We start from the raw sequence: 27,626 nt of genomic DNA, 5'->3' as shown, positions 1-27,626 counted from the left end.
TCGGGAACTCTACAAAAAATAAACACGAACCGCATACAAAAGCCGGGGAACTTTTTCGGTTGTTCCTGTGGCAGTTGCAAACATTTGGGTTTCTTTTTCGGCGAAGCCTGTGTTTTTATAATATGTATTTTTGTTTTTATTCTCATTCTGATTGTCACAACATTCGGAGGGGCAGAGAAGGAGGGCAGCGGAGGGAAGCGGAGATGGCCGGAGGAGGGCCCAGACCAAACCAGTTCTCATTTTTGTTTGTTATTCTTATTGTTGTCGGATGCATTGTTGCTGTTGCTGTTGTTGCTGTTGCGGTAGTCCTCTGTTAAACATGTTTGACACAGACTCCCATGGGATATCCCCCTCGCTCGAGTCCCTCCATACAATGTTCGAGATACATTTGTCTGTCGGTGTGAGTGAGTTTCGACTGCTGCGGCCCGCAGATTCTCCCTCGTCCGCAACGCAAACAGGAAAAAATAACAGCAGCAGTGCCGTCGCCGCTCTAGAGCCGGCCTCTCCGGACTTGGGGGAAAACCGATCTGGCACTGACAAGCCACATACCAGGAGCAGCAAACAGAATGCTGACAGCCCGACAAACCATCGCCTGAGCCCGGCAAGGGGCGCACTCCTTCATAATTTAATTTGTATAAATTTACCCAATATGTCGGGCGCCCATCAATTTCGCTACTGAAACGGGAGTCGAGACGCCGGCGCGCCCTGTGCTAATTAGCCGACATTCCAACGTGGCACGCCCCTTTAGGGGCTGATCAGCGATGGGCTGGAGTCGCCATTGGATGCACTTTGGAGCCATACCTTGGGATCCCTGAAATTCTTTGGGAATTCGCCTTCAGGACTGATGAGGGCAGGACTGGCACATCACATGTCCCATAAACCATCAGTGAGCGGCAAATAGGTGTTCAATCTTTGGGCACTGCAAAACCCTGCATCCTGGGCACGTTCTGCCCACCCAGCGACCCCACGCATTCCCCTAACTGGCTTCCCCGTTTAAAAATTAATATTTACACTGATTTGCCTGACCCACCTCCTGCCGCGGTACGATGCCCGATTGATGGGTGCCATAATTTGCCTGCTCGCATTCGCATTTTGCATTTTGCACTAAATGTCCCACAAAGTGGTCCCGGCTCGGCTTCCACTCCCGACTTCATGGGCGAGATGTGACTTTAAGTGTTATGGGCGAGGCGACGGGTTAAGTGCTGGCTAACTGCCGCTGGAGCCAACCCCCCTTTCTCCTGCCAGCCGACAGCGACTGCCATAAAGCGGGAAAACATGTTAATTGAACCGAGATTGGAGTGGAGAAGTGCAAACAAACATCGTGGTCGTAGAAGGCAGCGCGGAAGAGTGTCAAAACACGGATAGTGCAGGTGGAGACTGGACTGGAGAGCATATTGATTGCTTGATTCCTTGGCTGGCAAATTGATACATTAAACACACTCATCGGCAGCCCCAGGTCTAGCATTACCTCCAGGGCAAACCTCTTCAGAGCCAGGGCATGCCGGGGCGCTGAAAGTCGAGGCGCAACTAATTTGGCAGAATGTCAAGTGGCCGAATACCTTGGATCCGGTGGCAAAGAGCTGCTGCTGACAATGCCACCTACGTGGCACGGTGTGTAGCACTCGACTACAAAGCGGCGTGCAACATCGACCGAAATTTGTCAAGTGGCTGGAAAAAATTTCACGTATTTCGACAGCGACATCGAGCGACATCGAAATCTGTTTGTTGTGCGACGGGAATTGTTCGATTGCCGTCAAACCCTCTGCGCCACATGCCACCAACAGCTGCAACAACAGCAACAAAAGAGTTGACAGCAGAGAGCAACAAGTTGTTGTTGTTTTTGCTGTTGTTGTTGCTGTTAGTTGTAGACTCTTTTGGCCAGCAAAATCCTGCTAAGCTCCAATGGGCTTCCACTGAAAACGGATTTCGTAGGTGAAATTTGGTAAATAAATATTGTGTTCCCTGGAAAGCGGGAGCGAGGATTTGTCATCAAGAAGAGAAATCTGAATGCCGCCGATACGCGACACTCGATACGCGATACCCGTAATTTGGCAGCCACTGACTCACCGACGGAGAACAGATGGCTTTTTACGATGCCATTTGCCGCGTGAGTCAGAAGATATTCTTCGGAATGGGGAGAGGCCTTAAGAAATCTCGCTGCTCTCCTTTGGAGCCCATTATCGGATGAGCTCCATTATGCGGCCTCATAAATTAAGGAGCAATGCGTCCCACCCACTCCGAGAGGCACGTGCTCCGCTTTTGGTGGGGAAAAGTCCCTTCTCCCAGAAGGGGTTCCTGCGGTGTGAAGGAACTCCTTGGGCATCGCCGTGCAGCCAGAGTGCAACCGAGTAAACAATTTTAATTGCATTTAAATACGACATTTATTTGCATGTAATATTAACGCGAATCGCAAATTACTTTGCGGCATGCCAGGGCGCAGGGCCGAAAGCAAACAGAGACGTCGACGAGGCCATGTCTGCCACTACCAAGAGGCTACGAGCCGGGGCCAATAATGCTGCGGTGCCCTGGCTTATGCTTTTGTGGCCAAGTTTCGTTTTCTCTGTGGGCGCCTTTAAAGGTTCTCGCCTTAACGTGACACTGAATTGGCCACGTCTGTGCCGTGGGAAATTTCGAAACTCGAGTCGGCCACAGAACACCGCAGGGCCAACTGCAATTTAATAGGCCATAAATCAGTCATGAATGAAGGTGGAGCTGTGCTGCGGCTGGAGATGGAGATGAAGATGCATATTCTTGGCAGAACTGGGCCAAAGCCGTTTGACTGACAAATGACAAACGACAAACGGTTTCGAATTGCACACACATTCCGCACACTCCTCACATTCCGCACATGCCTCCAGGCAGGCTCCAATTAATTGAAATTTTTGGCAAAGCATTCATTAACTCTGGACAGGATAATTACCAACGGCCGGGGGGATCCACTGACAGGCAGTTCTGACAGACAGCCTGCCTTTTGCCTTTGTCTTTGTGATTTCTGCTTAAGTTTAATTAAAACTTTGGGCCGTCAGTCGGACAGATCACAAATCAGGGAAAAAGGTGAGGCAGCTGTCAAGACGAGTCCGCAAAAATCCTGACCCCTATGGCTGGCCTGCTGTGCCGATGAGCAGGCGATACCCCGGCACCTTCTCTCCCTGGGATGTTGCAATTTTTCATGCCTCATCGTTGCAGTTCGATTTCGTGAGCCACGTGACCTGGGACAGTCCAAGCCTGGAGGAGCGTGTTGCTGGATTTATGGGCTCTATCGGGGGGGAGTCGCTGGAAAAGTGTGTAAGCCGATATCGATGGACAGGCAACTGAAGTCTGAATAAGATGTAATCGGCGGTATTCGATATAAGCCAGAGCCTTTCCAAGTTCTTGAAAATAGATCAGACGATAGATGATATTCGACACTGCTCTCCCTCCCTGTCTCTCTTCCTCTCGCTTCTAGAGAAATTTCATCGTCAGAAACATTTACAAATTGTTTTTTACCCACATCACAGACCTGACGCCAGCAATTTTTTCTAATTAACAAAAAAATGCAACGGAATATTCCATATTCCAAGTCTAGTCCAGGACAATTTCACGGCAATGTCCCATAAATTCCACTAATTGAAACTTTTCGGTGGCATACAATTATTCCCGGGCCGAGCACAAGGCAGGCCTCATTAAACATTTCATAACAGGGGAGGTCGTTAAATATATTGGGTTTACCTAGACACAAGAATGCGCTCCTAACTAGAAGGTATAATTCGGGTTCTTAAAAACAACCCTCGGAGGGCATTCAGCAGAGCGGAGAGCAGGGAAGTGCATAGTTAACCGAAGTGTTAATGGGACACGCTGAGAACTATGCGAGGAAACCAAAATCTTTGGTGGAGTGGAGGGAGAGGCATTGGAAAATGTACGGCCAGCGTTTTGTCATCAACCCTCCTCCATCACCGCTCGAGACAGAACCCGAATCGGGCCACATCTGGGAATTGGAGGTGGAGGTGGAGTTGGAGACGGAGACGGAATCGGAATCGACAACGTGTGCATTACGGAATGGGATAATGTGCAGCGGACGTCGCGTGCGACAGATGTTTTCCAAATTGATTAGATTGAGGGCGAAGCGGGATGCTGAGCAGTTTCCATTGAACGACGATGTGGATGATGCATTGAGTGCCCCATTTCCGCAGCCCTTAGACCGAGGGTGAGGCCAAGTGCAGCACTTTTATGGCAATCCATTGTGCAGCTAACGATATTGCAAGATTAAAAGGAGATTAACCAGAGGGGAACTACCTCGCCCTGCCCCCAAAAAGATCCAGGAAGCCGATCGATTATGTGGTGGAATAATCAGTCCAGGCAGGACAGGACAGGACTGCCTTCTGGGTGGGTGTTCTTCGTAAACAACATTCTGTGGTGGGTGCCATAAACAATCGCAAGACGCCATAAACACCGACTGACGCCAACATCACGTGCGGAGTCTAGAAAACATATGCAAAAATAGCGAAATACGAATAATACGGAAAAATGCAGTTCGAAAGAACACAACAGGGCGGTCTGCACTCCCTCTTGGAGGTGGCAACGCCACAACAGACGCCACAGACAAAGCAAACAAAATGACAAATGCGTCTAGCCGGGGAAGAAGGGCCCGAGCACAGAGGAGTCTCTGTCACGCCAGATATATGGCAAGAAAGACAAGCAAAACTCTTCATAATCTTCATTCATAGTCTTGCCAGAGCTCTCCCATCCACCATTTCCCATCTGGCAACGCTCAAGAGTAACGGATTAAAGTTTCAAGCACAACTGTACCGGCAGGGGAGTCCCCCTGCCGCCCCCTGCCATTTGTTTTTGGGGACTTTCCTGCACGTGTGCCAAAGTGTTATTAAAAACGAATTATGAATTATGTGTTTTTCATAATTTTTCATTTACGGCTTGTGTCTGTGGCTGTCTTTTGTTGTGCCGCGTGGTTGTGCCCCCGCCTGTCGTAGTTGTGGCACATCCAAAGCACAAAGATAAGGCACATTTCTAAGGGATTATGTGTGTGGCTCCGAGTGGCTGAAGGAAACTTTGGGATATGCCAGACCAGAAAAGGTGTCAAGGAGTGGAGGAGTGGCGGAGCATAAGCATATGCTAGCTCTAGGACTGTAATTGGGAGGGGATTAAACTTAAAGTACATCCATGCTTACATTTATGGAGGTTTCTCGCTTGTTCTGTGATTCCTTCGGGCAGATACGAGTATCGGCCATCTCAAGCTCAATTGGATTGCCACTTAATCATATCAATTCCGAAGAGAGCAGGCAAAGTGCTCCCAAACCCGCTCCGCTTGAACGGGGAAAACCATTAAAGTGATTTAATAGCCGATAAACCTCACAGACACTCGGCTTCGAGGGACTCGAAGAACAATATGCTGACCCCCGAAGGGAGGGGCCAACACACACTAACCGCGCACACAATTACGGGCTCATTGTTCGACACTACGGAGCGGAGTGGAGTGGCGTGAGGCGGGGGCAAGAACTATTCCAATACTCAAGTGCTTTTCAACACTTTTTTGTTCGCTTTTGTCGGCTTTTGCTCGCTTTTGTCGCTGCTTTGAGAGAGCGGAGGTGTGCTGATGGTTAGCGCAATTAGAGTGCGGTGACAATGACACAAAAACGCGACAAAGCGCTACGCCACGCCACGCCACGCCACGCCACGCCACGACTGTAGGCCCAGGAAGTGGCGAAGGCCTTTAACAAGCGTCCTTTGTGCGGGCCAGGCCAAATCACGGTTTGCTCTTTTCAAATAGTTCGAATCAGCAAACTATGGCAACCAATCGCCGGGGAATCGCCAGCACCAGAGATGATGCATCACATATCCGCCAGACAGATTGTTCTGCAGACCCACAGAAGGGTTTCTCCTGGCCCGCAAATATTTAACTGTATTTGCATATTCGACCAGAGACCTAGGACCTTAAAACAACAGGCGATGGCTTTGATTGATGAACATGTGCGACGAATTTTTGCCGAATTTTTTCCGCTTGCTCTTTATTTTTTTCGGTACTGGAACTACTGGGGGGAGTCCCCCTGTGTTTTCTTTCGGCGGCCTGCATGAAAAATTCAGTTGACATTCTGCTGTTGTCGTTGTCGTTGTTCGACCCGTCGACCCCTCGACCCGTCCGACCTTAAACGAGCTTCGTCCGACGAAAATTTTGATTACTTTCAACTTGGGACCAGACCCCGTGCCTGTCTGTGTTGACCATTTTCAAATAGTTGCAACGTTTAGTTGATTAATAGCCACAGAGCCAGAGCCACAGAGCCACAGCAACAGCGACAGCAAAAAACCGAAAGGGAATCCCCCGAAAATAGAGTCTGGACATCCGGGAAGCTTTTAGTTTAAGCTCTGCAAAGGCGAAGGCTTTTAGCAATTTAACGCACAGCTTAACAGCGCTGCCAGGGTCGGGGTCAAAGGGGAGGTGGAGGTGGAGGTCGGGCCATGTCGGGCCCGTTTTGTTTGTGTATTTTGGGGAAGGCGGAGAAGGCGGGGGAAGTGTAAATATTGCCACTGCAGGTGCCAGGGTCCAAGGGGTTAAAGGTTAGTCGGGTCTTCCGGAACGTACCTGCAACGAAAGAAGAGATAGTTTCGATTAGTTGTGGTCGGTGAAGGGTTGCCATCGATAGGTTTGATGGAGCAAAGATGAGCTGCCATGCCTTAAACCCTTCATGAATATCTTATGGCCAACCCCCAATTTGGACCCGAAAGGGTTCACACACAGAGTCTATTATTATCCCAAGAGTTTTCACACTCCGCCTCGGGGCCTTTTCATTAAATCATTTAACAGCTGTGCCCTGAAATCACAGCTCTGTCCCACACCCCACACCCTTCGGCCTAGAGTTTTCAATTAAGTCGCTGCATCCTCGGCAGCGTATCATCTGCATAACTATTATTAAAAGCCATTGGCCACCCACATGCCGGGCTGCCGAGAGTTTATTAAACCCGGTGGCGGAGTCAAGAGGAAGCCGTCGTCCCGCATCCAGGGCCAGGGCCCCGGCTAATCGCCAAACTATGCCAGAAATCACGTAACCTTCCATTAATCAAGGCGCAGTCATAAAAAGTGCCTCCTCCGTCTATTAACTGGCGTTTCCGCACTTGGCTCTGCCTCTCCCTGTCCCTGTCGCTGCCACTTGAATGCAACATTAGTCAAGTCAAAGACTTTGATTAGATGAGAGGCGAGCAATCGCTGGCTGCGTTTTGTCTTGGGGCCAGTCCATTTAATTATTTTGACAGACACTTGAGGGGCCTCCCAATGATTCTCAATGATTTTTCATATTTCGCGGCTGACGGCGACAGTCGCGTGTCGCGTCTGACGCCGCAAGTGACATTGTGACGGTGGAGCATGGCTGTTAGAGCACTGGAGTGCATCTCGAGCGGCAGTGCCAGACAGCGGCAAAGCCAATTTGGTTCTCTGCCTGCCACGGGCTCTCGTGGGCTATCCCCAGACATCGCGTAATCAAGAGAAATTAGATTTCGACGTGCTCGATTGGTCTCCAAGCGCCTCCGAGTGCCTCCCACAGGCTCCGGCCTCCGCCGCGCCGGTAGAATCGTGTCTGGCGTCGGCGAGATGCTTTGGCTAATTTTGAAAAATTGTTCAACAAAGTGGCTGCAGCGCATCTTCTAGAAAGTTCTCGCCCCGCCCTCCCTACCTCCCCCCCTCAACCGACTCTCTGGTCAATTGTATTGGGTGATTAATGCTCGGATCTTGGCTGTTGATTTTCGAGTGCATTTTGACATTTGATGCATTGCACAGCTCCGCTCCGCTCCGCCCTGCTCTGTTCCCCTCTGCGCCCCTCTGCTCCCCCCCCTGCTTTACCCAGGCCCTGCTCTGCCATTGTAATGAGGTTTCCATAACTCCATTTGTCTCTGTCTCTGGCAGATTTTCGGATACTCCTTGGAAACAGATGCTGTTGAGTGGGCAAAAAGCAGGAGGGGCGGCTGGGATAGTATCAAAATACGGCAGACAAATGGCATTGGTCGCGGAGGGTACTTCGAAGGCAAGAGAAATGATTGGGAAAGGTACAAATCGCCCGGGATTCACTGGCTATTCGATATATTTATGTACATATATTAATCCTTTTGCATATCCTTCGATATCCCATTCGGAAGCTCGCTCCGGTCCGACGGCCAAAACACTTGGCTATTATAAATGGCAACACATTTTGTCTACAACGGAAACGGATATTAGTTGCAGTCTAGCAGGAGTCCTCGTATTGCCTCCTATTCGGGGGATCCTGTTGTTGGCCGGACATGCAGGCCAGCGACAACATATTGCAATTTGGCAGCGCCACAACTCTGGTGGTGGGGAGGGGGGGCGCCGCCTGGCACGTCGATTACCCACTCCGCCTGGAGCCTGGCCCTTAATGCGGCCTTGATAAACGAGCGAGCCGCTCGGACTCGGGGCCCGATGGAAAAAACTAGCGGCCGAGCCTGGGCCGGTCGGTGGGGAGCGGAGGGAGAGGGGAGCAGGGATCTTGGGCGCCACCGACGCACAATGAATTATTTTATGGCGCGTAATGTCTTTATGGACCGACACAATGGCGTACATTTGGCAGAATGATAATGTTTAAGGACATTTAAATGAAATTGCACGCTGGAGGAAAGATAGAGGGGCAGGGAGGGGCATGCGGCATGGAGAAAACAGGAAATACAATTTGCATAAAATTCATTTTGTGTGGCCATTCTGGCACAATAAAAAATTGACAAAAAATGTAAATGCACCTCGCGTACCCGTAGCCATGCCCCTCCCCCTCTCCCCCTTCCCCCCATCCTCCCCTAACCGTCCTTTGCCTAATTGACATTTAGACCCAATAGCAGGTCCATTTGCAGAAGCAGATGATGATCCTTCGCTTGTTGGCTCTCGGAAAATCAATTGATTGGGCCATGTCCTTGCTGGGGGGGTTCTCTAATTTGTGTTTAGTAGCATGTGGCCTGTTTGTCAATTACTTGTCTCCACTGCTCCATCCTCTCCCCTCGCCCTTCCCCTCCCCCTGCTCCAGACTGTAGCCAAATGTTTGTCCACAATTTTCTCCACTGCTCACAGTGCGTATGTGTATTATTTCCTCTGCTACGTGCTCCCCACTTAGTCCTGGGCAATTTTTCTTCTCTCCTCAGCCCCGAATACGTGTGCGACATTTCGGAATAGCCAGTGTAATTATATTGATTAGGGCGGGGTCTCCGAAGGCCCTCCTCGCCAGCAGAAAGTTCTGCAGCAAAAGGAGAAATTAATTTCTCTGTGACTGGCATTTTAAGTGGCGCAACGAGGCCGAAAGTAATGTCTGAGCCTTGAAATGATTATCCTGAATTTTGAAGAAGTCGAGAACTAATTTACTGGCCTTCAGGCGATCCTTTCTGTCACAGTTCCCTCGAATCACAAAAACAATCGCTGCATTCGGGCCAATTTATGTCGCGGGGGCCCGTAAAAAATGAGCGACACCGACAGCTACGTGACTTGTCAACTAATTACAATATTACGTCCATCCCGCTGCCTGACAACAGATCCCAGGCCCCTCTCCCAGTCCCCACTCCCCATCGCCAGGTAATTAACGCGTGGGGTTTTGGGGGGGAGGGGATGCCCCGAGGAGCAGCTCATAAAAATACCACCCGCGAGGAGCAGGGCGACACGCGTTCATAATTTGTTTTAGGCTCCGCCAGTCATCATCTGCCCCTGCCTCCCCTCCCCCTCCCCCTGTGTGCCTGTCGCTTTTATGAAAATTCTGCAATAAATTAAAAATTATTGCTCCCGCTGCTTTTGTTCTTATGTAGCTTAATTTTTTCCTGTACCATTTTATGTTAATGTCCGCCGCCATTCGGGCAGGTGATAAAGTTGCTCCATTATTCATGCGGCAGCGCAGGGAGGGGCCAGAGGGACGAGAGGGACGGCACTGGAAAATAGGCGTCCAGACGGAATTTATGCAGGGACATGTCTACTTCTGGAGACGCTCCTCGAAGGCCTATCTGGCAGGCAGCGGAGGATGGGAGTGCCCTTCGTGGAAGGAGCTACTTTCATCTGGTATTCCCCGATCCATGGCCCACTTTTGAACGTGTCACTCTGGATAACTTTTAATCTATTAGCTGGTGCGGGACTGTGACTCTTAAATTTCAGTTGATGGCCACCGCCCCCATCGCCGGGCAACCCCAATCAAAACAGGGAAAAACCGAAAGGAAAACTCATTATGCGACCCCTAAACCGAACTTCTTCCGATCCCCATTACGTCTCAGTTTTATCGGAATCCTCACGCGACGCCTTTCCGCCACACCGCCACGCCCCGCATGAGGAATACGGAACACGGAACACGGAAGGAGGAAAAGCGTATGAAAAGCCTTTTCGATTTCGTCTCAACAAAAAACGAGCGTGACAATACCAAATGTGACTTTGAAAATTTGATAAATGACCCAAAAGTTCCAGACGAAGCGGGCGGCGTGGGGGGCGGGGATGTCTGGACGTGAAATAAGGAAAAGCCAAAGCGGAACCGAAGGAAACCCCCCCGAATCAATGAATGAATGAGTGAGTGAATGAATGAATCAATGGGTGGAGTGGAAACGTGCGAGGGAAAAATAAAAAAGAACTGGAAACCCGCGACAGTAATTCCTTTGACGGCTGGCAGAAGTCGCACCAAAGGGGAGGCAACGTGCGGGCTCCATCGAGCCAAGCGCCACATGTGTCGCCCCCACTCCCCTCCCCTCCTCGTGGATTCTTTTAGGCCCTGCCGACGCACTCGCATGAGCCTCTACCCTCAGACCCAATTGGCCTTCTTAGCGGCATTTGTTTTGGGCCTCCTCCTCAAATATTGATATTAAAAAATCGCATCACGTCGCTTAAGTTTTTTTTGTAAATAATGTGGTGGAAAATTTCTTACGAAAGGCCATGTTTGGGGGGCTTCTGGGGGGGATAAATGCGATTTAGTGAGAGATTTGATCTCTGAGCCTCCAGAGGGATTTCAGGCCTGACAGGTGTCAATGGAGGAGCGCCAGCCGCGTGGGCGTTGGGCTTCATTCGAGATATTTTTGGCCATCAACCAAGAGCTCGTTGGGGCACAAATCACAGATGCCAGAGATGCCTCAACTGGTTGCCGTTTTAAAATATATAAAACACTCGAATAAGCGACTAAATCCAGCCACAAACAATTAGAATTATTCATGGGACCAGTCCCAGGGATTGAAGCTCTGACATTTGAATTATTTATGAATGGCGGGATCAGCAAGAAAAATAGAGAAAATATATAGTACAACATGTTTTTAGAATAAAGGAAAAAGTGCAAACAAATACATTATATTCCACGTTTATTCCAGGCCAAAGGGGGAGGTGGTTCGGCTGAGGCTGGAGTCTGCGGAATTGAAAAGGACAAGTTAAGCGGCCAGGACCACAGCGAGAACAGCAGCAGCAACAACGAGCGGGGTGCAGGCAGGGCACAGACAGGGCTAATAGAAAAAGGAAATGCGGGACGGAAAATAAGACGCACAAGAGCACAAGGCAAAGCAGCATAATAAATCATGGCCGACTACTTGGACCTGGATCAGGCCTGGAAGGACATTCGCTTTTTCATAAAAACCATCTAAAATAAATACGGGAAAAACAAGAGAGAGCCGGAGAGCCGGAGAGACGGCGAGACCCTGATGAGAAATAATAGCGGAGAGAAAAAGCGACAAAGTCAATTATGCAGGCAACAGGAAAATGGAAAACACAACGGGCCGGAGCGCCCTGCGTTATGCTTTAATAAACCCGAACTGCCATCCGCAGAGCGAGTCCTGGCGCCCCCAGACTCTGGACTCCAGACTCCAGACTGTAGACATTATTATTGAAATATTAATGACCTTCAAGATTACATATAATAAAAGGCGGGAGCTAGTTCTATCCCCGGACCGACGGCGGCGACGGCGGCAAAGTTTCGGGCTTTGAAAATCGAATTGCAAATTGCAATCAAAACTTAATCAGTTTACAGGCTTAGAAGAGCCCCATCTGCTGCCCCCTCCCCCTGCCAGAATCCTCTCCATTTCCCCTATTTGCAGAGCTTTCAATTAAACAAAAAAGCTTTCCTTTTCCCCCGAACGCACTCAAACCCCGAAAAATGTGAATATTTTTCGAAAAATTAAAAGGATTTTGTGCGTCAATATTGACACAAGACTTCAATGCGGCTGCTGCATGGCTGAAATGTTTGGCCCGAGAGCACGATGGAGCGGTGCCCCGGAGCGCAGGGCAAACAGGAATATAACATTCCAGCTTTTAGCGGTTTCCCAAGCGCCCACCAGGAAGAGCTGGCCAGCTTGGGTTCAGTCGAAAGGACGTGTGGGAGACGAGTCAAAGGGTTAGAAGAAAGAGTAGAACGCTGCCAAGGATAGGGTAACAACCTAACGTTAATTCCCTAAGTTCGGATACGCATACTCCTCAGATACATCCTCAAGATACATACCACAAAAACCGCAGCCCTCAGGCAAAAAACAACAACCACGAAAGCTGCTGCTGCCGATAACAATTTCCAACGCAGAAACAATAAATAATTAAATGCAAATTTTCACACCTGACCCTCCGAATGCAAATAAAAGGGTAATTGCACTTGCAATCCTGCAGGGCGCAGGAGGGACACGATAAATCACGGCCCGGCCTAAGAAAGAGCAAATGAATGAATGATAAGCAAGGCAGAAGGCGGCAGCGGAAAAGACAAACAAAACTAGGGAAAGGCGGAGGGGAAAACCCAGCGAAGGGCCCGAAGGAGTGCTCATTGAATTTTTACTTTTGAATTTCTGGTGTATTTGCATTGTTTTTTGGAGGCTGGCAAGCCATTAGTTAAATGTCCAACAGGGCAGGCCACTGCCTGTGGACCTGTGGGCGGTGCGCGGTGGGCGTGGCCCCGAACAAGTGTGAAAAAGTCGGACCGAGTTCTTTTTTTGTTCGCGCTTCAATTAAATTTAATTGCATTTTGAAGGGTCATAAATCTCACACAGTGGCAGCCAAAAAACTACGCACAGCCCAGTAGCACCACACACCCCCCGCTCCCCCTCCCCCTCTCCACTGCTCCCCGCACAGGCGGAACAAATTGCAATATGCAAAGCGAGACAAAATGCGGCCATTGATTAATGGGGCTTCGAGGGCAGGGGAGAGGGGCGGCCGGGCACCAGCCGGAAAATCAATCACCAAACAAATTGCAGCCACTGTTTGACTTTCGATGGGATTGAAGATGAATAGATCGAGCAGCCAATGCCCGAAATCCAGAGATCATAAATGCGGCTCCCCGCTGGAGAGTATTCTCTAGAGGAGGGGACGATGCACATCATCAGCGCCCCTGGTGTTAATTTATTTATTGCTCTGGCATTGGGGCTATCAAAATATTGAAGAAGAAAGCCCTCCCCACACACACATGGAGGGATAGATAACTTTAAAAAGCCATCTTGGGTGGGGGAGGCAATTCATTTTAATTATTCACGGATTTTCCAATACCCACAGACGGGCGGCCGAGTGCGGGGGGCAGCGTTGGCTGCCACTTGATTTATCGCTCGAATAATGTGATAAGAACATCGATTGTTATTTATGGTCCAGAGTGTCTCCGTCTCCGAGCTGCGGCTTTAATTTAAGACATTTCCAGAGCGGATCTGAGGGATCTCCGGAGGGAGTACCAGATTGAATTAAAGTTCGAATATGTAGAGGTAACTCTTCTCCGAGACAGACTATATTGCTGGCTATTTCCTCTCCTTCTGGGACCCTTGTGGGGCGTCTAAGCTCAACCCCTGCCTCTCCTCCAGCCAGGCCCACTTCAATCAAAGCTGTCTTTGCAGCTGCCGCTCCAATAGCCAGTCTCCAGTCTCTGGACCCTGGCAGCCTCTCCAAAAAATCATAACGCACTTTGTACATGTGCCACAATCAAACTGCACTTCAATGCCAAACTGCAATTGCAGACATTCATTCATGTAACAAAAAACCTCAAAGTCTAGGAGCACTCGATGTCTCGATGTCTGCAGTGGGGTGTGGGCTGTAGGGGGTGGGGGGAGTGGGGTGTGCGGTGTGTGGGTGCCGGCTGCCAGGTTCTACCGTTGCCGCTGCAGTTCATGGACCGTAAAATGAGGTTATGCTCAGGCTGCTGCCTAGGAACATGGTACTTCTTCTTCCTTCTGCGCTTCTGTGTGTGATTTATGAAGAGCAATTTTAATGACATTTCCTACGAGAGTATCGACACATATCGGCTCTGGACGTGTGCAGCAGGGAGTGCCTCGAATGCATTAGCTCCAGCTGACGACGGAGCGGCTTTGGCAAGTCATGCGTGGCTCCGACCCGGCGTGCCCCGATGACGGGCATACTTCAAGGCCTGGACACACCTCCAAGTGCACTGAAGCCCGATAGATAGCGAGAGGCCCCCAAAAGCCTGGCTACTAGATCATTTTCCCGACTTAAAGATATAATAATCCACCAGTTCCGATCTGCCCCTGTCCCGCAACACTTTTCATGAATAATCGACGCCCATAAATCCACTGGGGGACCACTGATGTACCGATAGCCAGCAATCGACTCCTTTTGTTGCCCCGTTCGGTGGCTTGTCCTAGTGATAAGCAATAGCACCCCACTATTTCCTTTACTATTTGTATTTTTGTCTGCTTTCTGCTTTAGTGGGTCACATGAATCAGACACAAACCCCATCCCGAAACCGAACCCGAACCCGAACCCAGAAAAGCGCAAAATCAGAGGGACTTGTGCCAAGTGGGGATTTGGCTTTGTTGTTCGCTTCGATTCGATGCGATTCGATTCGGTTTGGAGTCAGTAAATAAATAACGAGGAACTGTGGGCAATACATATATTTTTATGGAAATTCAGTGCATTTTCCATTTCAATTGCCTTTTGAGTGGAAAAATATGTAAATTTCAATGGAGCGGATGGACAATGGGATGGATATCGGACGGGCATTGCACTGATGCGATATATATTCAGTAAATTGCAGTTTGCCAAAAACATTTTTGCCTTTCCCTCCCTTCGGCGCGCCACTTTTGGCCAATTTATGACCAGCATCAGGCAGCAGTTTTAATGTGTGCAAATGAGAACCTTCTTGATATACGACTGCCTCGAACAGGCCTAATATGTTCGACAGTTATGCAGAGGAGGGGCCTAAGTAGGCTATGGTATGTGGGATCAGTGAGATCCTTCTAAAAGCTAAGTCCTTCATCCGCACATCACTCAAACTTTCCGAGTGCTCCGAAACTTTTGACTAATTGCTTGTCATAATCCCCGGGCCCTTTCATCGCAAATCCCAGGCCCCACTCAATCACCTGGAAACAATTAGTTTCGTCCCAGCCCCACTTACATGTTTAAATAAGCCAGATGGGGGGGGCAGATGGAGGGGGAGACCCAAAAAGACCAAAACCAAGGCAAAGTCTTAGAGTGTTTTGTGGGCCAGAGAAGATTTATATTTGCCTTGGCCCGGACCAAACCAGAAGCCAGTTCCCCAGAGGAGGAATCCAGGAGTTGCCTGCTCTTATTCGAGTCTCATTCGAGTCTAAGTAAAGGTCTCCTCAGTGCAGTTTTATTTTGGTCTCTCCGTCTCTCCATCTCTCCATCTCTCTGTCTCCTCTGTCTCTTGTTCTGTCTCTTGATTTGTTGCTGATGTGTTCTCTCACTAAATTCACTTAAATTCATGTTATTTCCGCATGTTTCACACAACTTCAGGCTCCTCTCTGCCTCCCTGCCCCCCTCTGTCCCTCCCTGATCTTCAATTCGCGTTGATTTTTCCTTTTCTCACAATTTGCACTTCATGAATACAAGATAGCAGAGGAGCCACCGGGACTGGGGCTGGGGCTGGGAATGCTGCTCCATTAGACAATTTTCACATCTGTCTCCGAAGACCGTCCCCATGTTCTGGCCCCACCAACCCCCTTTTGGCAGCCAAGACTATCCCCCACTGCAGAGAATTATCCGATTGATGCACAAAATAAACTTCCGTTTCGTCGTTGACCGTTTAATGGTCTCCGCCCAAGGAAATTTGCTCCACATGTGGCTCCACGAGGAAGGAAAGAGAATAATATTCTTTGGCTGTTGGCCACACATCCGAAAGGGCTGTCGAGAGAGGGGGGAGTGGGGGGTGTGGCACTGCCAATGTGCCAAGTGATGCATTTATGATCATCTCCCCAGGTGTGCTCCACGAGTATTCGCTGCGAATCTTTTCTGGCGGGGACATCAATTATTTGTGCTTTTGTGGAGCCTTCCTGGAGGCTTACACCCGGCAAAGACCTGCTATATTCCGTGCTGATTCCCTCTATGCTTTCCATCCGATGCACAGACGAGTGGCACGCCACCGAAGTGGCTGCATCTCCAGTAAATCATATCAGTCCATTAAGCACAACTTTTTCATTAAAAGGAAACAATTTCGGGGCTCGGAGCGGTCCCCAAACATCCTATGTACTCCCCAATGTTTGCCCTTCGATTCCAAAAACATAGCTAAACATTGCCCAAATTTATTCCCCGCCACATCATTATTGTTGCTCCACTTGGCCGCCACTTCATTAACGGATTGCCCCCCATTCCCCTGCCCATCCTTATCCCTCTGGCGCGATTAAAATGCAATTGGCCAACGGAGGCGCAACACTGTTGGCCCGACAATGGGCTCCACATCCACAGCGGGGGGGAGGGCCAGTTTTGTTGCCCAAAAATATTTAACCAATAATGCAATTTCGGTTGTGGCCGGCCATCCAGCCGGCAGACAGCTACAGATATGTACAATGACCAGGCCAGGATCAGGGGCAGGAGGAGGAGGAGGGGCGGGAGAAGGAGTCCCCTGATGGCAAACAGAAGCAGCAGCAGCAGCCTGGAGGGCCTATTAAATGGAATTCCAAACAGGACCGATGCCAGACAGCCTGTCCATCGGGAGCAGACGGGAGCACCAGTCTTCCCTCCCCGCACGCCCTGCCTCTGCCCCTACCCCTGCACTGATTTCATTTGTTCAATAAACGCATAATTATCCGCAATAATTGCATTAGCAAATATGGGCAAGGAATTAAAGGCCAGAGCATAATTACGGATGCCATCATCGTGTAATCGTCGGATTCGACGAGGTGTGAGCAGAGAGGGGAAGAGGGGGTGAGCTGGAGGGGCAGTGCCTCCGTCTTGAGGCATTTAATTAAAGGCGTTAAGTTGGCTAATGAATGCGGCCATCGAAATGAGCACGAGATTGCTCAGAGCAGCGTGGGAGGAACCCTCAGCAGGGGGGGGTGGGGCACGTTTCAACATCACTGAGCAGTCAGTCAGTCATTCCGGCAGTCTGCCAGTCGCTCCTGCAGCCTGCACATGCTGGATAAGTGAATAACATTAAATAAACAAACTGGGAAAGTAGCGCAGAGCAGAGCAGAAGCGATGCACTGCGCAGAAAATGGGAGGAAATTGCGGAGAAGGATTGTGGGGGGGAAAACCCAACCTCCAGGCGAGCCCGGAATACCCTTTCAAAGTGGGGGATGCCCCACTACTTGGTTGCTTCTTAGGATAGTTCTGGATCCTACTGCTGGCAGAGTCACAGATGGATCCATTTGGTGGCTCTGCCAAGCCGGAAAACTGTACGCCACGAGCCCATTGTTGCTGTCCGGGTCCGGGTCCGGGTCCGGGTCCGGGTCGGATGCATTTGATAAGCGGCACGTACCGCACGCCAAAAAGTGTGCTATGCCGCAGAGAGAGGCCGAGAGCTGGCTGCCACCGATTGCCGAGTACTTTATTATCTATTCTGTGCTGGAACGGTGCATTTGTTTGCCACTTACTCACACACACACACACACACGTACACGTAGACGTAGCACAAAGGAATAACAAAATGGCGGATGCACATACCTGCAAGAGAGAGAGAGAGGGAGAACGAGCATTAGTTGGGAAATCTTTGCGGAGCACACCTGAAAATTTGCTCTTGCTTGTTGCAATTGCATTGGAATTAGAATTTAAGATACGACCTGTTCGAAGTTGCCTGCGAAACGAGAGTGTGAGTAATGGCAGTGCAGGGGGTGGTGGAGGGGGAGTGGCTACAGACTGGTGTACTCGGTTTCCATTCCAGTCCTGGCTCTGGCTGTGTGTGTTGGCCAACTTGTTTACCAAACTTTATTACAACTTGGCAAACAGTCGTCGCCTTTGTAGTTGGCCCGGGCCGAGAGCTCCTGCTTTGTCTGCTAACTGATTGCAGTTACAATCAGTTTATTGTATGTATGGGCCTGCTGCAGGATAGACTTCCCCCCGCCCCCCGTGCCCCTGCCCAGATGCTACCTTGTATCCTGCGAGCATCCTGCGAGTAACATGTTACATGGCAAACAGCAAAGGCACTTTGCAGCGGACAATGGAGGCTGCCAGACCCGAAACTTTGAGCACTTTATGCCTGGAAATACCCCAAAAATCCAATTCATTTGCGACTGCTTCGCGGGTTCTCCATTATTCACGCATAGCCATGGGCTTTCCACCAGACCCTGCCTTGGGATATCCTAAAATCTGCCATTTCCCCAGTAATCATCCATAATTCAGAGCCTTTTTACACCGAGAATATCTAATACTTGTAATTTAAAGTCGATTCCCATTCGAACATTCGACTGAACCCCAAATCAGAAATCAAAAATCAAAAATCAATAGAACAGAATGTCATAAGTGATTTCCTGTTCCGTTTCACGTTCCAATCAAGCGTGAAATAATTTTGTGAAAATATTTACCCAGATCGAGAGACCCCAAAAAGGCGGGAGAGCGGCGAAAGATGAAAATCGGGAAAAAAGCTAATGGTTCTGGCTGGCCCTCTGACCCTCCCTCCCACCCCCCTCTCGGAGTGGAAGATGTCTCGTTTCGTCGCGTTGCGCTTGAATGGTTACCTCCTCCACTAAAATGGTGTACATCAGTGTCAGATTAGGGCGTGGCAGGGCCAAATCACAGACATAACCGGCACTAAGCGCGGACGAGGGCGGAGGGCGAGGGCTGCCCAAGATGGAGCATAAATTCCAGACACTGCCGCCCTGGTGATTTGTGGTGCGGAGACCACATCAAACATGGCGGATGCGGCGGCTGGGGGGTGGGGGGAGGGGGCAACAGACAGAGACTAAGTGTGGGTTAAGCACACTTCAAGTATGTGCACGCTTGGGTTAAGAAAAAGGATTTGCCAGCTCCAAGGAGTTGCTGCCACCCACTCGCCCACCCACACAGAGGGATTCACGCCTTGAAATATGAAAAGTCGTCCTGCCAACGAGTCGGGGTCCTCCGCCCCCCTGCCAAGGTGAGGATTGTGGTCTCTCTGTGGTCTTGTGCGGTCCTTGCGGTCCTTGCCAGACCCCGAACCTCCTTGTGTGGACGGGTTTTTCCATTTTCTCTTCCGACAGTCACGTGTAATGCAATTATTTTGAAGCGCAAGCTGTGTGTCACAACTTTTTTCACTTTTTCCGGCACAAAACACGTGTTCTTCCCCATACCGGAATCGAAGACTGCCTAAAAGGGGTAGCCGGAAGCAGGGAGCAGGCAGGTCTTTAATAGGAATAGATTTCGGCGAAGATTTCCTCGGTGAAAGCGAAAGCCCTGCCCAATCTACAGCCACGCGATCTGCCCTCTCTCTCTTCTTCCGTCCGCTGCAAATCCCCGTAATTTACAGCAACAGGCCGCACGGATAATTGCCAAAGTTTATTAACGGCGACGAAAAAGCGAAAGTGTGGGTCCAACTCCGGCCCGGAGGCTGCGGAATCTGCATTTGGCGTCCATGAATATGAAATGAACTCGAAAGCCCACGGCGAGACAGGGCCAGAGATCCCTTTGGGGCTGTGCCTGTGGCGTGGGCCAGTCATAAACAACAATTTAGAAGCTTTAATGAAAATTGGTTGATAACCGGCAACATTCTGGGCCGCTCCTGAGACGGAGTTGCAAATAAATTAAGTCGACTCTGCCTAGACCCAGACCCAAGGCCCCAGCCCCAGCCCCTTTTCCACCTTGGACTGGCCAAGTTTTTATGCCACACACGGGAATACCCTCGCCGCGCACCGCGGCACCCTCTTCGACGGTTCTGTTCATAAATATTTGCCCGTTTTCACCTTTTTTTGTTCCGGCGGAGGCTTAGCATTGTCCGGGGTTCCCGTTCTCCTCCGCTCTATCGCTCTCGACAAATGCATATGGAAATTTTATGCAAATTTCCATTGTGTCAGCAATTTGTAACGAATTTGAGATGTGAAACTGTTTGGAAAAGCCGCCGCAGGCCCAGCCACGGGGCGACGATGGGGGCCGCCCCCCACCACCCCCCAAATTGCATAAACGTCAATTTGCTAATCCAATATTTGACTGAAAGTTGGGGAAAGAACTGCTCGTCGCTCTTCAATTTGAACTTTAAGAATTGTCGAGAGGAAAGTGTGGCAAGAGGCAGGAGGCAGGAGTGGAAAGAGTGGCAAGAGGCAAGAGGAAAGTTGTGCCAGCGTCTGCTGGCGAAGCTGACAAAATATCTTTTGATTACTTTTCCACACTGGCAACACTTCACAATGTCCCCAAAGAGAGAAGATAGGAGCAGAGCGGAGATGAGCGGAGAAGAGGGAAAACGCGCCTCGGAATATCTTCGAAATAAATGTTATTGTAGGAAAGAAAAGTTGCTGCAACCGATAGGAGGAACATGGCATAGGACAAGACAGGACAGGACAGGGCAGGACACGGGATGGCGGGACAAGCCGTATCCTTGAAGCAAGTGCAGCCCTCGGCTGCCTGTTGATGGCACTTTGATGTTGTCCGACCAAAGGCTTCCTCCACGAGTATTAGCGAGATCCTCTCAGATAGTTCCGTCCTAAATTTTTCGCCTGCCGTGGCCGTGTTGGGGCCCCATCATAATCAACAGTCCACAAAAAGAACGACCCACACACGTGACTCCCAGGGAGCCCTGGCCGCCCCTCTGCCACCCCACCGCACAGCCGCCCAGCCACCCCGCCTTCTCTGCCACCCCAGCCGCCCAGCCCTTTGGCAAATGAGCCGCTGGCATTCTGCTGTTTTCTCCGTTTCTGGAGCTGTCTGCACTTAATGGAAAATGTCAGTTCGCCTCCGGCGTCAAGCGTTTTATTGAAGTCTCCACCGACGGGGGTTGAGGGGCGTTCAATTCGAGCTCTCGGAGCACTCTCAAATGTGCGTCTCCCGGGGACCCACCTTTTGGCAGATTCTCGCGGGCAGCCGTTAAACTTAACGAACCGGAAGTGGCGAAGGCGAAGGCGACGGCGAAGGCGAAGGCGAGAGAGCAGACCTAAAGGTGCCGAGTGCCCGCTGATGGAGAATCTGCGCTGTGAAATGGCCGTGAAAAATTGTTGTTAATTTTAATGGAGAGCAAGCCGGAAAATGCCAGGAGAATCCACAATCCGAGTGTGCCTGATATTTCCATCAATTCGACGTAGATCTACACCCAAATTCCTACATATTTCCCAGTCCTAGTGCTAGATCCATTCAAAAACGAAAATCTGAAAATCTCAAGCTCCGAAATGAACAACAAAATTACCAAGTCGAAATTTACCCCGGCCGTGACCCCCCTGGCGGCCCCCAATGCGGCCAGCATTTTCCGCTGCATGTTCGAGGTCTTCGGCAAGGTCCAGGGTAAGAGGCGCCGCCGAAAAGGCCACGGCTTGAGTCTAATCTTTGTCCCCCTCCTCCCCGGCAGGTGTCTTCTTCCGGAAGGTAATCCATCGAGTACTCTTTTAACCTCCTAATGGCGGCCCCCCCCTTTAGCACACCAACAAGAAGGCCCAGCAGCTGGGACTGGTCGGGTGGTGCATGAACACCGACGAGGGCACTGTCAAGGGCGTGATGGAGGGAACCCTGGAGAACATAATTGAAATGTGAGCGATCAGGTTGTGGTTTTATTCATCTCATACCCTCCCCTCTCTTCCCCCCCCCCCCCTAGGAAGGACTGGCTCCAGCACAAGGGCAGTCCTCGGTCGGTGATCCAAAAGGCCGTCTTCTCCTCCCACGAGCCGCTGGTGATTCCCAGCTTCGAGAAATTCTCCATCCGACGCTAAGGCAAGGGATCCTCCTCCTGCACTGCACTGCACACACCCGTAGACGGACCATAATCCTGCACATAATTACAAGAATAAATAAAAGGCTCCCCCCTCCCCCGTTCTTTGAGGGGAAACGTGACAATTGTCCTACCAATTGCGATGATGTGTAAGCCACAAATGGCCAAAGTTGCCGAAAGTTTTGGCCCTGTCCCTGTCCCTCCGGGGGATGTCCGTCCGGCGGCCAATTAGTTAGGCCATGAGCCAAAATAAATTGTCCATCTAATATTTTTCTGTTCATTTTTACCAGGAGTGCCCGACCCGTCCCCTGCCCCTGCCCTACCCCCACCACTCCACCGTCAATTGTCAAAACAATTTCAATTTATTTTCCCAGTCGTCAAAATGTTTTCGAAACGGGCAAAGTTCCGGCTGGCTTTTGCCAGTTTTGCGACAAATATTTTGCTGCCCCGAAAAAAGAGCCACCACGAATTTGCATAAGTAAATAAAAGTTGACTGAGTTCTCGATGGTAACAGTTGTCGCCGTGCTGCCAATTAAAAGCCTCTGCCCCGCCCCTCTGGGGGCTTGTTTTTTATCCCCTTTCGAGGGAGGGGGGGGCTTTTGATTGTTGCCGTGTTCTCTGTGTGTCTGGCAAACACTCTATTAAAAAGCGCTGAGACCGCAAGAGTGCACTGGCTAAACAAATTGTTGTTTTTGTTGGCCATTTGGCCACTCGGCCCATCAGGGGGGGGGCCATCGAGAGATAAAAACGACTCGATTTGTGCTCCAAAGGGTTTAATATTTTTCCATATTTAATTTTGAACTGCCGATAATTTAATTTGGATTTGCAGCCAGCTCCCCGCCAGCGATCAGGACGCTGGGAAGACGCCGTGGGCCTCCTGCTGGTCCCTCCGCTGCCGGGCCGTACGGATCTGCTGGGGCGTCTGGGCCTCGCGCTGCAGCTCCCTGCGCAGCAGCCTCTTGAAGAGCAGCATCTTGCGCCGGGTCTCGGGCGCCCCGACGGGCGTGCTGAACTGCATACCGGGCGGAGTCGCGCGCGAGGAGCTTCATGAAGAAATAGGTCCAAAAGAAAAACGATAGGAACATGGGGTGATTGGCTGTGCCGCGATTACCAAAGAGGGCCAGAGCCAGAGCTACTTTGAGCGGCTTCATGGCCCTTCGCTCCCTCGGCTCTGCGACTCGGGGCCGTCGTTGGATGTGGTCTGCTCTTCGATCAACTTACGCCTTTTTGTCACTCATTAAGGAACACGCCGGGCAGTTTTTCCCAAACAAAAGCCGAAAAAAACCAAACAGTTTCTACGTCGGAACTGGCGAGCCAATGTTGAAATGTGGGTAGAATTTTGCATACTGAATCGGAGCCGACTCAGGATTTGGAGTCTCGGAACAGGCACAGGATAAGTCCAGGCAATCTAGATCGGAGTCTACAGCACCGTCAACTAATTACTGAAGCCGAAAAACCAGGCCCCAAATTGAGTCATTAAATGCCACCGAATGGCAACGCGGCACGCAAGCAGATAAAAGAGCTTGCCGCAGCACGCAGGGGGCGGGGGGGGCACGAACCGAAGACGGTGCGGGGGTGTGGGTGCAGAAGGGTAGCAGCTAAAAGCCGATAATCAATTCCGTTTCCGGCTGACAGTTTGCCGCATCGTGCGTGACTCCAAATTTGAGCATAAACATCGCCACAAAAATATAATAATAATTGTAATAATTTTCCCTGTGCAGCACCAGGCGAGGGTGGGGGAGGGCGGGGGGAAGGGCGGGGCTGTTGAAACTTTGGCCTCGCGTGCAGCGGTTGCATGTCGAGGAGTAAGCCGTGGCAAAGCCATTCCATTAGCTGCCAGAAAGCGTTGATAACGAGTTCATTGGCACATTGATTCCCATTGATCGGTGCAGCAGTGTGGCAACGAGGATGTGCCGGGGGGGCGGCGGGTGGCGCGGTTATGCTAATGAAAGCCCAGAAGGAACTTTGTCCCACTTTGTGCCGCCAATTGAGGCGCCATTGAAATGCAAATGCGGCTCTTGGCAGGAATGGCATTAGAATCATTCAACAACATTTAATACGACTTTCAACGATGTCTCCCTGGTATCCTGTATTCCTGCAAGGGATTGGGATGTACTCCTACGATAGCGGTGGAATGAACAGTTGGGTACAGCCTGGGACGATCTCCAGCCTCTATGCAGGAAGAATTCTGGATGAATCGTGGCCACTTTATCCCTACACTTCTTCCTCCTACGATTGTTGCTCCCGCGTTTCCTTGGCCGAAACTTCCGAGGGGAAATGGTAGCTATTTCGGCACCGCACATATGTCTATCTGGGAATCCTAAAACTAATACCAATTCCGGGCTGTTCCTCAGCTGCTGCGCCCCCCTCCCCCTGCACTGCACTGCAGCCCAGCCTCCGGCCCAGTCCCAGGCGAGGCTTATTACGGATGCAGACCATGTTTCTTGGGGCCCTGCTAAGCAAGGCACGAGCCCCGAAAGTGGCAGCAGACTGTTCTCCAAATCTCAGTCCGGGCACACGCGGATCGTCCAGACAGACTCCGATACGTGGGCCGAAATATCCGCATCACCAGGCCCCCCAGCTTCCCCAGAACTCCCTCCCCGACCCCCAATCTCCGCCCAGGGCGTTGTCTAGACGCAAAACCATTCTAGTCCTCCAAAAAATTGTGCTCGTTGCGCAAATGTTGCATTATATACTCCACAAATCCACAGCTCCAGAGCTCCAGGGTGTGTGGCAGATGGGACGAGGACGGGGACGGGGCAGAGTTGGGGGGCAGCAACAGCAGTTACCACCCGACAAGAAATTTATTAAAATTTTACAGCCGCAGCCGCAAACACAATTCCGGCTTGTGGAAAATTGGAAAATCCGCAACTAATTCTGCATGAATATGGGATTGCAGGGCTCCGCCTCGGCCTCCGCCTCCGCCTCATGTTGCGTGCCACTTTGATGAATGAATGTCCTCCCATCTCTAAGGCCCTTCGAATGCAGTTCTCAGGCGCGGGAAGGGGCTGAAGGGTAAGGGCCTGCCCAGGAAGGGAAAAACTTGGTTGGGTCTTCCGGGGCCTTCATTTTCAGGGGATCGGATCCCAAACGCCTCGGGGCCTCGGTCCTCGGTTCTCGGTCCTCGGTTTCCCTTTGAAGATAGTAGCCTCTCTCAGTAGCCCTGCATTTCATTCTCCAAAAAACAAACAACAAGCAGGCAAACGAATAGTCAAAAGTCAAAGGTTGAAGGTTGAAGTTTTAGGCCAAAGCCGAAGCCCTTGAGCTGCCACTCAGAATCCAAATCCCAGTCTTTTAATGTAATGTAAAGGTTAATTTTTGCACAAAACAAACAGAAACTCAACTTGCAAGATGGAGGCACGTGCACTCAGCGAGGGACAGGTCGGCATCGAGATGTCGAAGGAGTTCATTCAGTTCGGCCAGGGGAGTCCTGCGGGATTGGAGGAGTTCGGGCCATTAACCGAAAAGAGTCCGAGGGCGATGCAAAACCAGGAGCAGGAGAAGCAAATTATGGTGGAGGCAGTGGAGGCAGAGGAAGACCAATCCTCGGTAGATGGAAAGGTAATGTTGAAGGGGGATTCTCCGGGTCTCTGATTGATAAAAGTCCTCAGCAGCAGGAGAGCCAGGACTGTGCGGAAAATGCCCTAACAAATGCCGAGTTCCCTGTGGAAAAATCCAGTGAAAACTACAGTGAAACCGAATATGAATGCAGTTCGCTGATCGAGATCGAAATAGCATCTGAAGAGTCTAAAGAAGAGACCTTGACAGCGGAGGAGAGGGCCAAAATGAAGGAAAAAGAGGCCAAGGAACAGGCCAAAAAGGAGTCCGCCATGGCCAAGGAAGAGAGGAAACTGAAGGAGAAACAGCTCAAAGAAGCCAAGCGTAGGGAGAAGCTGAACGTGCTACTCGAAGAGGCCAGATCCTTGGGCAAGAGCCCCAAGCCGGAGGTCCCCGAGACCGAGGCCAGCCCCGAAGCCAAGCCCCAGTCGCCCCCAAGGGACGTTGCGGGGGCAAAAAAGAAGGCTAAAAAGGCCAAAAAGGCGGCCAAGTGGCGCGTGGATAGTGCCAAGATGGAGGAGGACATTCAGCAGTTTCTGGAGGCAATCAAGGCCCTGGAAAAGAAGCAGCGGGAGGCGGACCGCCAGGAGGCCGAGGAGGCGGCCGCCATTGTCATCGAAAACGAGCACATGAGGGGCTGGAAGTCCGTCCTGAAGGAACTGGGCCAGACGTCCACATTCTCGGCGGCCACCGCCAGGTAAGTCTTTTCCTCCACGTCGCCAATAATCTAATTCCGTTTACCCGTTTCTGCCACAGCCTCAGCGCCGCTCAACTCTCCTCCGCCCCGAGACTGGTGGTCCGCGCCATCCTGCATCGCGTGGCCAAGATGGAGTACAAGAACCAGCTGCATGTCCTTGAGGAGACCTACCAATACCGCTCCAGCCTGCTGAAGAGGCTCAAGCTCGACATGCGGTCCAACTATAAGCGGGAGCTCCAGGAGCTCGCCGCAGCCTACAAAAAGAGCAAGCCCCAAAGGATCTGAAGCAACGAATATCACAAGGAACACTTTCGAAGCCAGATCTTGACTGAAGAACGACCTACTTCCATTTGCACAACAGAAAGCCCCTCCCCACCCCCCTAGACCCAGCTGTGCATCTCATTAGGAGTGCCATCCGACCCCATCCGACCCGCTTCTGGACAGAAGTCCCGTTGGCTTTGTCCGCGGGCTTTTTGTGCCACTTCTGTTTTTGCACTTTGAAAATAAAAAGAATACCCACCCCCCAAGCCCCACGCCCCCACATAGACAATGAAAACTGACCCAGATAGCACCTGGCCTGGCCACCTCTTCGGGCATTGTAATTTATGGACCCTCCCTCCGAGGTTGAGGGTTTTCTGGGGCACTGAATCGAAGGCTTTAAGCGGGAGAACAAGAGAAGACTTTGCTGGCATTTCCGCTTTAAGAAAACTTCAAACTTTTCCTAACTCCCATCCGATCCGATCATCATCATCAGCAGCGAGTGAGAATCGGCGCTCCCCGGGCGGCTAATCCGTTCAAAGCTGCCAAAAATCCCCCAGCAACAAAAAGTGTGCGGCCCGCAGGCGGGGGGCGCCACGGACACTCTTGGAAGGCGGCAGACAGACAGCGAAGAGCCATAGGCTGAAAAGGCTGTTGCAACATCCCTGCTGCCTGCTGCCTGCTGCCTGCTCCCTTCGTGGCGGTGGCAGTGTCGGTGGCGCAACCCCGCGGCAAAATGGCAAATAAAAGCCAAAAGCATTGACAGCAGGCGATGAAACGGAAAGCAGAAACCGAATTCAAATCAGAATCAAAGCAAATCAATGCCCAGGTCCAGGTCCAGGCCCATGCCCCCCGCCCTCCGCCCATCCCTTGTACATTTTTGATGAAAATTGAAAATTTACTTTGGCAGCCCCCGCTCCGCTCCCCTCCCCGCCCCTCTGCCGCGCACCCTACAATGAAATATGTCAATTTCAATTATGTCAGAGAACGCCCGGCACGCCCCCCGCCGCAGGGCCAAAATTTATTTCAACAAATGTGTCACTTTCCATGTAAAACTCTTCATCGAATCATCGAGCGCCTTGATTCCCTCCGATTGAGCCCTTGTCGACTGGGTAATTATGGGCCACGAGTCCAGGGGCTGGGGCTGGGCTTCAATTTGT

The 27,626-nt window shown here is 50.9% G+C and overlaps 3 protein-coding genes across 6 annotated transcripts in view; 2 read left to right on the top strand and 1 right to left on the bottom strand.

Moving 5' to 3' along the window:
* LOC6596628 (E3 ubiquitin-protein ligase TRIM9) overlaps window positions 1-27,626 on the bottom strand; it is a 74,391-nt gene that overhangs the window by 14,999 nt on the left and 31,766 nt on the right. The gene's annotated exons all lie outside the window — the stretch shown is intronic.
* On the top strand, window positions 21,367-22,078 carry LOC6596627 (acylphosphatase-2). The gene is made up of 4 exons (XM_002021599.2): window positions 21,367-21,532; window positions 21,597-21,613; window positions 21,665-21,774; window positions 21,840-22,078. The coding sequence occupies exons 1-4, from the start codon at window positions 21,421-21,423 to the stop codon at window positions 21,952-21,954; spliced, it is 354 nt and encodes a 117-aa protein (XP_002021635.2). The 5' UTR covers window positions 21,367-21,420; the 3' UTR covers window positions 21,955-22,078.
* On the top strand, window positions 25,163-26,735 carry LOC6596626 (neurofilament medium polypeptide). Of its 3 annotated transcripts, none has more exons than XM_026987595.1 (3): window positions 25,163-25,514; window positions 25,571-26,208; window positions 26,268-26,735. In XM_026987595.1, exons 1-3 carry the CDS (start codon window positions 25,305-25,307, stop codon window positions 26,491-26,493), a joined length of 1,074 nt encoding a protein of 357 aa, XP_026843396.1. In that variant the 5' UTR covers window positions 25,163-25,304; the 3' UTR covers window positions 26,494-26,735. The 3 variants fall into 3 exon arrangements, with proteins under 3 accessions (XP_026843396.1, XP_026843394.1, XP_026843395.1); XM_026987593.1 differs by having other exon boundaries at window positions 25,565-26,208; XM_026987594.1 differs by having other exon boundaries at window positions 25,164-25,514; window positions 25,568-26,208.

The sequence above is a fragment of the Drosophila persimilis genome, unplaced genomic scaffold, assembly GCF_003286085.1.
Source record: "Drosophila persimilis strain 14011-0111.01,24,50 unplaced genomic scaffold, DperRS2 tig00000124-arrow-pilon, whole genome shotgun sequence".
Lineage (NCBI taxonomy): Eukaryota > Metazoa > Arthropoda > Insecta > Diptera > Drosophilidae > Drosophila > Drosophila persimilis.
This window is presented reverse-complemented; position numbering and strand designations above follow the sequence as displayed.